General features: G+C 45.9%; 1 protein-coding gene across 5 annotated transcripts in view; it reads right to left on the bottom strand.

Annotated features, from left to right (window-relative positions):
• Camk1d (calcium/calmodulin-dependent protein kinase ID) overlaps positions 1-12,151 on the bottom strand; it is a 428,006-nt gene that overhangs the window by 6,339 nt on the left and 409,516 nt on the right. For 4 of the 5 annotated variants that reach the window (XM_005398082.2, XM_005398083.2, XM_005398085.2 and 1 more), the window contains 4 exons: positions 9,373-9,485; positions 7,860-7,938; positions 2,270-2,357; positions 1,205-1,322 (listed from right to left, as the gene is read on the bottom strand). In XM_005398082.2, the coding sequence (XP_005398139.1) occupies positions 1,205-1,322; positions 2,270-2,357; positions 7,860-7,938; positions 9,373-9,485 (398 nt within the window). Of the gene's footprint in view, positions 1-1,200; positions 1,323-2,269; positions 2,358-7,859; positions 7,939-9,372; positions 9,486-12,151 lie in introns of all 5 variants that reach the window. The other variant, XM_005398084.2, reaches the window with a different exon arrangement.

The raw sequence follows: 12,151 nt of genomic DNA, 5'->3' as shown, positions 1-12,151 counted from the left end.
AGCACTAAAGCCTCACCAGGCAGAAGTGTCACCTCAGAAGGCCACAGTGTAGGACACAGTGGCAGACATTCAGCTCTGATGGCATGTGTGTCCAGAGAGCTCTGCACACTGGGACATAGGGAAACCTATTAGGATGGGTTTCACTGGTGTATGACTCTAAAAAAATCAATGAAGTATGGGTATGGTACTACATGCTTGATCCTCCTCCCAGCCCTCTGGGAGGCTGAGATGGGAGGATAATAAGTTCAAGCCCTGCCTGGGCAAATTATCAATTTAGTGGAAGGCTATCTCATATATATATGAAACTGGGGGTTGGGGCTCAGTACAAAGGCTCTAGGCTTAATTCCTCTAACAACAAAAATAACAACAAAGAAAGAAAAAGATAAAGGAAGAGTGAGTCAGTGTGGGGCTCCCCTTGACCAGAGCGGGAAGAAACCAGTTGGGATGTGAATATGGTCAGCAGGGGTGTATGATTTTGCCAGGCAAGCATGGGAACACCTTGGAAATGTAAACACCAGTCAGTCCTGAATGAGCCAGGATAACCATTGAGAGAGGAAGGGAGCCCTTTCCTGAGCCAGATGGGCGGGAGTGCGATGCCCACAGTGGGCCAAGCTAAAGGGCAGCTCAGTGCCAGAGAGAGGAGGCACATAGGGACACTCAGGCAACTGCTCCGGAATAGGGAGGAGCCACAGGCAGGACAGAGGTTGAGCACAGGGCAAATACAGAGAGGGCACAGAGAAAGAGAAGAGCACATGTGTCCCCTTAAGGAAGTCCCAGTCCATGCAAAGATGCAGGACCACAAAATACCATGACTATTGTTCCTGCTGCAAATGCTCTTCATCTCAGAGCTCAAATTACTGTCATGGGATCAGACTGCGCAGAGTCTTGACCCTCCTTCCTCACCCCATAGAGTGACAGCGCTGTGTCCTCAGGAGGAGAAGATGACCAGATCCAGACATGCCTGGCCCTGTGCCATCTGAGTTTCAGATTTCTCATGGCTACATGGACGTGAAGCTACCTAGGGAATATGACTATCCAATGATTATATTAAAAACTGTCCTGTGGTAGTTGTGAGCATGCAGTGAGATAGAGCACTGGAAGTGCCTGGCACATAGTAGGTGCTTGGCCCAGAAGAGCTCCCTTCTCTCCACCCAGTGTCATCCCAGAGGCCTGCCCAAGAATTCAGGTTTTGCTACATACGCACAATCTTTTTGCTTGGCCAGACTGAGGCTGCTCGAGACACCTGCACCTGAACTGTCCAGGCTGCTGCCGAGATGTAGCCTTCTCATATGCCTCACCACGGCTGTGGCATTAAATGCTTGCTGAAATTTAAGAAAGAAAAAAAAATTAAGCAGACAAAATATCCAGCAAGTTAGAAAAGACTCTGATGGCTTCTTTTAATTTCTCTGTTTACCCTAAGCATGGTACACATCTTCAAACATTCTCAGGACACTTTAGGAGGACAACTTACACTGCTCCTTCTTCCAAAGGTGTGTGAATTTGTTTAAACCCACGCCCCATCAAAACATATTTTGGAGATTCAAAAATGTTTTCTTCTGACAACACAAACATATAGAACAAATATGAAACATTCTCTCCACAATGTAAGAGAACTTTAGAATACAAGGTATTAAAATAGTTTAATGTCATAAATTGTTTTAAAATAGTATTTACATTCCTATAAATGGTACTTTTGTCCTAAATCATGCATTTCTGATAAATAAAGTAGATCAGCTGAATTAATTTCATTTCTGTACAGTCTCTTGCCCCTGGATTTTGTGGCAAAACAGCTCGCTCTTCATTATCTGTGTTGACTAAAACATAGAGTTTAGGTCACATCCGTAGATGATCACAGAAATGTTGTGTTTAAACCTATTGAATTTTTACCAGAAAACATTGATGACTTAAACATAGATTTTCTATTTATTTCCCCTCTCCACCAACACTGTAATTAAAAGCTTACTATTCAGAGTTCCAACAAAGTAAAGAGAGTTGCAGGGGTATCTGGTGATGAAGATATAGCGAAGGAGTTAAGAGCGAGCATGAGTGCTGTCTCTCAGTCACAGAGAAGAAATGTTTAATCACACACTTCATTTGCCTTCCATGACTTAATCATTTGCAATTAAAATGAGCAACCTTAGTGAGATTCTGGGGGTTTCCATCCACTCTCGGGGGTCAGTAACCTTTAGAAATAGACATGCTTAAATAGCAGAGCAAGTTTCAGGAGAGTGGTTAAAGTCACTGGAAAGTTATTGAATGCAGGACTTACTCTCCATTTGCTTTTTGCAAAGTTCTTTCGGATCTGGGCGCTAACAGACTCATGGATGTTTTTGTTGAGGGCAGTGTCACCAGCAATCCTGAAACAAAAGCAAAGAGACTTCTTTGGTGCCCAGCCACTGGGCCCTGAGCTACTTCCCAGGGAACCCCCTCCTGTCCTCAGGAAAACTGAGGCTGGTGAGAGGGTGACTGATGTCCCTAATTCCACACATGGTATCCCCACCACCTCTCAGTCCCATTCCACCTTCTGTACTCTGCACCCATCCCTCAATCTGCCCTCCTCCTAGTGTAGCTCATTACCTGCCTCATTTTCCTCCTTTTGTCCCAATGCTGTACTACCAGAATCCACAATGACAAGGCAACCTGGATTCATTTTCCTCATGCCCCTCCCTGAGTCCCCTCTGTTCAGCACCAATTTGAGGCCTGAGTACTCTACCTCTGAGCCCTCCCGCTTCCTTCTCACCTGCTCAAGGACCAGTTTCTGGTTTCCTTGTACCCAAGACCCCTACTCCTTGCCTACCCCAGGAGTTTTGCTCCCTCTGCTCCATCCCAGCTAAGCTGGGTTCTGCGATGACATTCTGCACAGCAATGCCACACACTCCGTGCTTGCACCTTCTCTGTGTCCTGTGAGAAGATTCACAGCCTTAGCTCAGCCCTGCTTCCTGCATCTTCTACTTCTGCATTTCCAAGAAAGCTCCCAGAGCTTCCAGGATCAGGATCTGCTCTACATTGAGCTGGTCCTTGATGGTCTTGGGCCATCTCTATTGTAGTTTTTGCTTGTTCCTGAGCAGGGAAGAACTCAGGTGTGCTCACTTCTCCCAAGAGTCCCCTCACCCTACTCCTCTTCCCTGTGCTGTCTCATCCCTTTGATCTTGTGCCACCACCTTGTTTCTGTGCTTATACTCTCATATCAGGATTCTCCAGAGGTCACATGCAGGCCACCCTTCTCTCCACGCATCCATGTCAACCATGGCGTCCTCTTTCCTTATGTCTAACTGCTTGGCCTGCCCTGTAAGAAGGAGCCATGTTCTGCTCTCAGTCTCTCCTGGCCTTTGTTCCTTCTATCTTCCTGTTCCTGCTTCACACAAAACTGCTCAATGCTAGCTTGGTGTCTGGTGTCTAACAAAGGATTTATTCAACCTTGGAAAAATTGTGATGCAGGTGCCAAAATCACAGACCTTACTTCCTGGCTGGAAAGTACTGATAGGGGTGGGAACCTTTTACCTCTTATACCACAACTGGCCTGACACAACTTAGGCCAGACGTTGCAACTATGACTTTCAATTGCTTTGGGAAATGTAAGGAATAAGCTCAGGAGTTATTCAGACAAGAGATCACCCCAGTTGGCCTTTCTTTCACTTGAGAATTGCAACCACGGTTAAGGGACTGGACACTGAGGCTGTGCCGCACTGGCACAGTGTTTATCATTCTAAACAGAGAATCTATTTTCCCAGCTACTGGCAACCTCCCCCCACAGGGTACTCCTCTCTCTTCCCAGCAAGGCTGGAAACACAGGCGAGACGATGCTCTGAAGTAACCAAAATAAACCAGTTTCCATTTCTAACAACTGCCAATTGTCCTGTCTCCCCAGACACGCATCAGGGAAACAAGGAGGTTAGGGGAACTGTAGATGTCTTTATCAAGCTTTTTCTCCTCGAGAGCCCAGGGGAGTGCTTTCTCCTGTACTATTTTTTAAAAGCTGCATCGTCAGGGAAGGATGCCAGTTCCCATGTGTCAGTGGCCAGCTCGTTCTTGGAAACAAGTGGGCCACGTGGTAGGAAGTGTGGAATTCCGCAGGCTGAGCACCACTGCAGGCCAGGCTCCAAACCAAACAGGCTGGGGAGGCAGCGTCAGGGATTCTGGGACTTGTGGTCCACCTGCCTGTCAGCAGTATGGTCTCCGGCACCTTGAGCCCGGGCACGGTGCCTGGACTCTGCTTCCCACACCTTGGCTGTGGGTTATGGTGGGCTCAGATACAAAGAAAATGCAACTCTGAGCTATGTGAGGAATGTTTCTGGCTTCCTTCCCATAGTCCCCAGGTGGCTACATCTGGGTCAGAGTCACATTGGGCAGCAGGTGGCCCTTGGGCTGCTTGTCTGGTAGTCTTCAGAAGCTGAGGGTTATAGCCACCTTGGACCACAATGACAAGACACAGTCCTCCTCCAGTGGGCCGCCATGATGAAAATGGCTGCTGCTGCTTGCAATGGGCCAGGAGGTTTCCAGCAGCAGCGCAGCCAGTACTAACTTGAGCAGTGTTCAGCAGCAAAATTGGAGCTGTGGGGCCTTACCACAGATGGCATTTGGTCACCCAGACTGCCAGGAATTGACCGATGCTGCCAATACAGAAAACTTTCTTTATGAGTCTGTAAACAGATTTAGAAATCTATGGGTAAATACACCGCATTTACATCTTCCTGCCTTTCTGGGTTTAGGCCCTACTTTCTGTAGATGGCAGTTCTATAATCACACCTTTTGCAGCCTGTCTTGCTGTCTCTCCATTCACAGATCATTAAAGACCTCTCTCCTTGCTTTAGGTTATTTTGTTTTGTTTTGTTTTTGTAGTACTGAGGATTGAACCTGGGGTCTTTACATGAAAAGCTATATCCCCAGCCCTTTATTCATTTCTTATTTTGAGACAGGATCGTCCTAAGTTGCTATATTGCCCAGGCTGGGCCCAAACTGGGGATCCTTCTGACTCAGCTTCCCGGAGTTCTGGGATTATAGGTGTGTGCTAACACACTCAGCTAGCTACCTTTGGTGTTTTGCATGAGGTTTACTCTACCTCCATGGTTCTGGTTCTGTGTTTTTCTAGCCTCTTGTTCAAGGCAGGCTTGGTAATGCCTGGCATGTATCCCAGAAGTGCTTTATCAGACTCTTGGGCTGCAGCCCGGTTCCTAGGGCCAACCAGAGCTCACATGGCAGGGGTCCTAAAGAGGGGAGGGAGTCTCAGGCATCCCTCAGAAGTGGGATGGTTAACTTTATATGTCAACTTGGCTAGAAAACGGCACACAGATATATGGCCAAATGCTAGTTGGGATGTTGCTGTGAAAGTATTTTTTAGATGCCATTAACATTTCAATCAGTAGACAGGAGCAATGCGGGTTATGGGGGTGGGCCTTGTCCAGTCAATTAAAGGCCTTAGGGAAAAAGAAAAAGAGGTAATTCTGCCACTAGCCTGTTTTCAGACTCCAGCCGCAATAGTAGGTCTTCTCCAGTACAATCATCTGAGCTAATGACTTCATTTTTCAAAAATAATCTCGCTCATCTTCTTTACTTTGGTTTGCATATCAATGAAACTGGAGAAGGGTGCATAGGTCAATCAGACCAGGATAAATGAGCAAGCAGGGGTGGGCACCTGTGATGAGGTACATTCCCATCCTGCTGCTTGCCCTTCCCTTCTCTCTGGCCAGCACTTGGCAGCCTGCTGGCTCCTCAAAAGCCACCACCAAGTGGAAGGCATCCCCAGGGAGAGGGACAGGAAGATTTGGTAAGAAGTGCTCACTGTCTTTCACAGGAGTGTCAGGACAAGAGCCGCTCCTGTGTGGAGTGCCCTGTCCCCAGGCTAAGGGATGGTGTCTGCAATTCCTGAGGCCTCTCCTCACCCTGGGTAGCTTGGGTGAAGTGGGAAGAATCTCTGGTGTCATGGATGTGCAGGGCCACAGCTTCTCAAGCAGAGGTGCTGATTGGCCTACATTATGCTGGAGTCTTTCCTCCACTGTCTGCCAGCTCCCAGCTGAAGCCACAGCGCCTCTGCCCTGTGATCAGTGCAGATAAGTGGTGGCTCACAGTGATGTCTGCATCAAATGGGTTTGTGGTTACCATGTTCCAGTCTGCCTTCCTGGGAACCTGGAAGTGCACAGTAACAATGACAGAGCACCTGAGGTCCTTTCCTCCTTCGAAATACTGAAAGTCTTACAAGTTTAAAGGCTGTGGGTGTTAAGAAAACTTATACAATCTTATCATCATATACTTAGACCTGCTCTCCAAAGTGACGTGCTAAAAAATAACACACAAAATGATACACAACCAAAACAAACAACCTTTTCAGAAAATCCCTTCCTCTCCTCCTTTTCTTTTCCAGTAAGCATGGTGCAGAAGGGCATTGTTGTGGAGCAAGGCAGTTCTGGCAAGAATCCTGGATTTGCCATTAGCTAGTTGTATAGTGTTAGCTAAGTTAGCTGAGTTCTCTGCAGTGAGGGTAAAACCTACCTCACTCCAAAAAAAGGAGTCAACACTTTAAAGCAATCAGCACAGTTGCTGGAACAAAACAAACTCAACACACAGCAGGTGCCATGAATTAAAATACTGTGACATAACCTTCTGGGCAGGTCCCATTGGAAGGCTCACAGCACTGGAGACCCTGAAGGAAAGTCTATGGAAAATGGTGGGCTAAACAGTGCTCTGTAATGCTCCTTAAGGGTACTTTCACCTGAACTCATTTTTCCTTCCCTCTCTACCTTCTTTTCCTTCCCTCACAGCACTGGAGATTGAAACCAGAACCTTATAATGTTATGTAAAGCACTGTACCACTGAGTTATAACCCCAAATCCTATTTTCATTATGTTGTGTGCTACAGTTTGGATCTTAACCTCCTCCGGGGCCCATGTGTTAAAGGTTAGTCCCCAGCTTGGAGCTATTGGGAGGTAATACAAACTTTAAGAGAAGGAACCTCAGGGTGGTGCTGGGTGCCTTCAAATGAGACCATGAGATATCAGTTTCTTTTCTCCCATTTCCTGCCCACCATAAAATGAGTAAGTTGCTCCACCACAACCCCTGTCCATGATGTACTGCCTTGCCATAGTTTTAATTCAACAGGGCCAGTTGCCCATTAACTGAAACCTCTGAAACCATGAGCCTACATATGCCTCTCCTGTTTGAAAGTTGATTATCTCAGGTATTTTGTTACAGTTCCTAACACATTGGATCTTTACTATTCTGCATTTATTTCAAAATGGATGTTCATAAGGCTTTAATAAGAACTAAAACTGTTTGCTCTGCATTACACATTGTATTAATCCCTTACCTGCATCACCATTATTATTTCTTACATCCATTCTATGAATTAAGTATGGTCATTCTCATTCAATGATTAAAACACTGAGACTCAGAAAAGTAAGGTATAAATCCAGTGTCACAGCTCGTTACCAGGGAAGTTTGGTTCTAATTTGGTAAGTGACGTAAATTTGAGATGGCCCCAAGCATACAGTTAGCGTTGGAGAAACTCTATTTGGAAAAAACAACTGAAAAGGGAAAACACATATAATTTTATTTAACTGCTGAGTAACAAACTCAGGGAATAAAACTCTAATCTTAATGTCTCATTGGAAGATTGCCTTCAATTAAGATGATCCTTAAAAACTTTCTGCCAACTGAAAATCTGCACACTTAATATCACATGAATGCAGTCAGAAGACTGTGTCCTAGGGCACAAGACAGTCCCGGTGTTGGCTGTGGAAAGGAAAAAAGCCCCTGGCCAGGAGGATATGAAACTGACACCTGGGTGGATTTCATAGGTGACAAGAGCTAACAGAAGTGTACTGGGGGGCACATGCTGACAGTCTTCACAGGAGAACTTTTCTTACCATGGGTGCCGAGCTGCCTGCTCACAGGTGTATCTTTTACTTGGGTCTTTCTCCATCAGATTCCGGATAAAGTCTTTTGCTGTTCAAAAAGGCACACAGGGAAGAATCACTTTGTGGCTTGTGATGCAGTGGGAGTATCAGGTATCACTAAAGAGATGAAACTAGCTCTCCATGGACCCTCCTATACCACTGAGGGCAGGGACTGGAAACTGCATTGCTGTGAGATGCCGCCTGGGGAGAATGGAGAGTGCTTGGCAGCACATCAGGAACACGAGGGACAGGGTCACAGAACAGACAGGTGACACCCTGTGTTAGCTCAAAACATGTTATATTTCAGGGTCTGCTATGGGAAAAGCTACACGCTTCTGAGCTCAGAAGTACAATATTTCCCTGGAGTTCCTCTCCATAAGCCACGGAGACTATTTCTCAGGCCTGGGCTTTGGAGGACTAAGGGATACAGCAAGGTGTTTCTGGGGAGGAGGAAATGACGTAAATAATAAGATGCTGCCTCTCAGCAGCTCACCAGAGCCTGGGAAGCATGGTCCCACTCATCATTTCACCTCATCCTGCTACTACTCTCCCCAAGAAGTGGAACAGAGGAAGCGGAGGCCCTGAGACTCTTTGCCCCTTCACCTGGGCCTTGGTGTTTCTTTCTCTCTGCTCAGGAAGGACAATACATGTGGGAACATCTCGGTGTGGCATCATGGCTATGAGGACTGAGACTGGAGTTCAAATCTCAGCTCTGACACACACCAGCGGGGCAGTTCCAGTCTAGTTACTCGAACTCAGTTTCCTCATATGTCAAAAATAAGAATAACACCCATCTGACTGTCCTGAGGACTGAGTGAGGTAGCACATGCATCGGCTTCTAGGACTCTGCACACAGCAGGTGCTCGGTAAATGTTAGCTAATAACGTTTCACTCCCATACCCAGACTGGGGTATGGCTAGGAGACGTGGATGAGCAAGTTCCCATCCCTTGGCCAGGCCCAGGTTAAATATCCCAAGCCTGTCCTCCAAGTCTAGCTCACGAAGCTTCCTCAGGAGCAGTCACAGACTGATGTTTGCACCTCCACAATTCATATGATGAAACTGTAATTCCCAAGATGTCAGCATTAGGAAGTGATAAGGGTGAGAGGGCAAAGCTCTTTTGAAGGAGATCACTGTCCTCATAAAAGAGACCCCAGAGAGTCTGTTCTGTCTCCTGCCATCCAAGAATGAGAAGGTGGGCCCTCCAAGATACCAAATGTGCTGGGGGCTCTGAGCTTACACTTCTGGCCTTCGGAACTGTCAGAAATAAATGTCGGGGCTGGGGATTTAGCTCAGGGGCACAGTGCCTGCCTGGCAAGTGCAAGGTCGTGAGTTCAATTCCTGGTACCAGAAAAAACAAAAAAAAAACCCAAAAGAAAAGAAAAAAAAAAAGAAATAAATGTCTGTTGCTTAATCACCCAGATTGTGGTTTTCATAGCAGCCTGAGGTTCATTCTGAGCCCAGGGTCCCCCAGGAAGACCTACCTGAGTCAGAGATATCATCCCAGTAGGGGGAGTCGAACTCATATTCTGCCTTCAGGATCTGTTCAAAGAGCTTGGAGTCGTTTTCATCATAAAAAGGAGGGTAGCCACAGAGCCTGGAAGACAAGATGGGGTAAGATCTGACAGTCTGCACATCCAGGGTGTGGGTCTGCATGCAGCCTGGAAGGACTGTCAACCAATGATGGAAAACTACACAGGGGGTGCTACAAATATAAGCTCAGCAAAAGGACCACACATTCTATGGCACAGGTGACACAGAAGTAAAATGATGATTTAGTATGTAGCAAAAAGGGTTAACTCCAGTAATGATCAGAGGTCAGCACATACACGTGTCTACCTTAACTCTCTACACGGTATTAACCAGAGTCCCACGCACCCTAGAAGCCCATTGACAGCCTTTTGCAGACGAATTTTTTCCATCTTGCCTATAATGCTGTCCCCAATAGATGGGTTGGTAGAAAGCATAAACAAAACATGCTTAGTAGACATTTCAGGAGCCCTCCAGTTTCATTTTATTTAAGAAATTATCATAAGAAGGAAATTTTACAATCTGGAGTGCCAAGTTGCCAGGAGTTGTCCTGAGCTCAACGTTATCATTTTACACACCCAACTGGGATGTCAGAAAGTTTCAGTTTTGCCCGTTATTGTGCTGTACAGATGAACAACAGGTGGCACAAGTTATGACACCAAGGTACCATAGTGCCAGCCACCTGTCCACTGAGCCATTCTAAAGTTGGTTTTACTGAAAAGGTTCTGTGAGGACACTGAAGCACGTAATTCATTGATCTGGAGGGGTTGAAGGTCATCTAACAAATGTAATACAGATAGAAAATTCTGATTAAATGTGTCAGCTACAATTGTTCCATGCAACTGTGGGTTCTCGCTGGGCATGGTGACACATACAATAACCCAGTACTCTGGGAGTGAGGCAGGAGGATCACAAGTTCAAGCCCAACCTAGGCAATTTAGTGACTTAATGAGACCATTCCTCAAAATAAACTATACAAACAGGCTAGGGATATAGCTCAGTGCAAAACCCTGTGTTCAATCCCCCAGTACCAGAAAAAAAACTGCAGATTCTGGGGCTGGGGATGTAGCTCAGCAGTAAAATGTGTGCTTAGCATGTGCAGTCCTGGTTGAAATATATATATAAAGTAGTATATATTTATATATTATTTTAAAGTAATTTTATTTATATTATTATTTTAAAACACCATAGCTTCTCATTCTTGCTCTCTTCTCAATTCTGAAGCTATTTTTACATTTTCTGGTCCAAATTTCTGGTCTGAAATGCAGATGGCTAGACTACAAATTCCTCTGTTCTTGTTGGCTTCAAGCCATGGTGGCTCCGTGATTCTCTGTGTGTCTTTCTGACTGGCTGAGATACTGAAGAGAATACCTGTAACACATTAGAGGCCCACAGGGTAAGAGGGAGGCAGGTTCCTGCTGGGTCTGCACTGGTAGAAGAGGTAGGAGCGAGGCCCAGCTGTAAGGGAACCACAGAGGCGGGGACAGCGGTGCTCCATCCTGGAAGGTCATGTGCAAAGCTGGTGGCCCAGGCTTGGCTTGTGGGACCAGTGAATGGCAGTCACAGTGTAAGTCAGTCACCCCCACACCTCCCCACTCAGCACGTGGCTGTTCTATGCACAGCTGCAGCCTGGAGACCAGCTCCACGAGGATAAGTTAATGGGCATCGGCAGGCTTGGGGCTTGGGAGGACCAGGCTGCCAGCACGGAAGAAAAGAGGCACAGGTTAAAACACAGCCTGGGTCCCACTGTTCTGCAGCTGCTCCCGCAACAAGCAGCAAGAGCACCAGCTGGCTTTGGAGGGCACAGGTGACATCTTTCAAGGTTCTGAGACATTCTATGGGCCAATATATTTGAAAGCATCTATCCCCACCAGGCAGTGTTATGGGCTGAGTGTCTGGAAAATCTCATTTTTAAAGGTTTGCTGCTTTTGGAGAAAGGAAAAACATTGAAAGCTTCTGCAACCAACGCACATACCTCACTGCCCAAGGAAACCCTGGGCTGCGGGTGAAGGATATGTAAATTTTTCCCATAAATGAACAATGCATATTAGGAAAAGCAGACAGAGCAAAATGTTCGTTTGTCTTGGAAAAAACCTGAATTTTAGATATATGAGGTTTTTGTTTATTAACAAGTGAGTGCATTTCATTTTCTGGTTTGGCGTTCTTTCCAAGGGAAGCAAATTTTTAACAATTTCTAATAAAAATTTCTTCTTCTTGTGTCAATTTCTTAATTGTATATTCCAATTTTTTTTTCATCTTAGCTCTTTTTTGGGAGCTGTAAAGAGTACTGTGTTCATGTGGGTATAGAAAGGACCACAGAAAAGGAAATGGATCTAGCTTGTGCCTAAGTGAGTTAAAATTAAGAAAAAGGATTGAAAAGTAAGGATTGTGACACAGTGGCGCCTCAGCTCGAAGTTGACATCGTGGGGAAATTTGATTCGGTTCCCGTCCAACTCAGTTTGTGACCAGAATCATGAAAAGAATTAAGTTTGTGAACCAAGGTCCCACTGTAAATTAGAAGAGCAAAGGCAGATTGTACAACATGCAGCTGATGTACCGACGTAACAGAGTGCTCCCTGGCCAGGGTGGCTCATGAGTAGATTTGTGTAGGTAGGGACAAAAGGAGCAATGATAGTTTGGGGCCATTCACATTCACACAAGAGAGTAAGATTGTCATTCTCATGAGGCTGCCTATCAGCACCTCTGATCCCTGTGTTCTTTACTAATAGCCCT

The sequence above is a fragment of the Chinchilla lanigera genome, unplaced genomic scaffold, assembly GCF_000276665.1.
Source record: "Chinchilla lanigera isolate Chin_1 unplaced genomic scaffold, ChiLan1.0 scaffold00061, whole genome shotgun sequence".
In the NCBI taxonomy this organism is placed as follows: domain Eukaryota; kingdom Metazoa; phylum Chordata; class Mammalia; order Rodentia; family Chinchillidae; genus Chinchilla; species Chinchilla lanigera.
The sequence above is the reverse complement of the archived record's forward strand: the minus strand, read 5'-3'. Positions and strand labels throughout refer to the sequence as shown.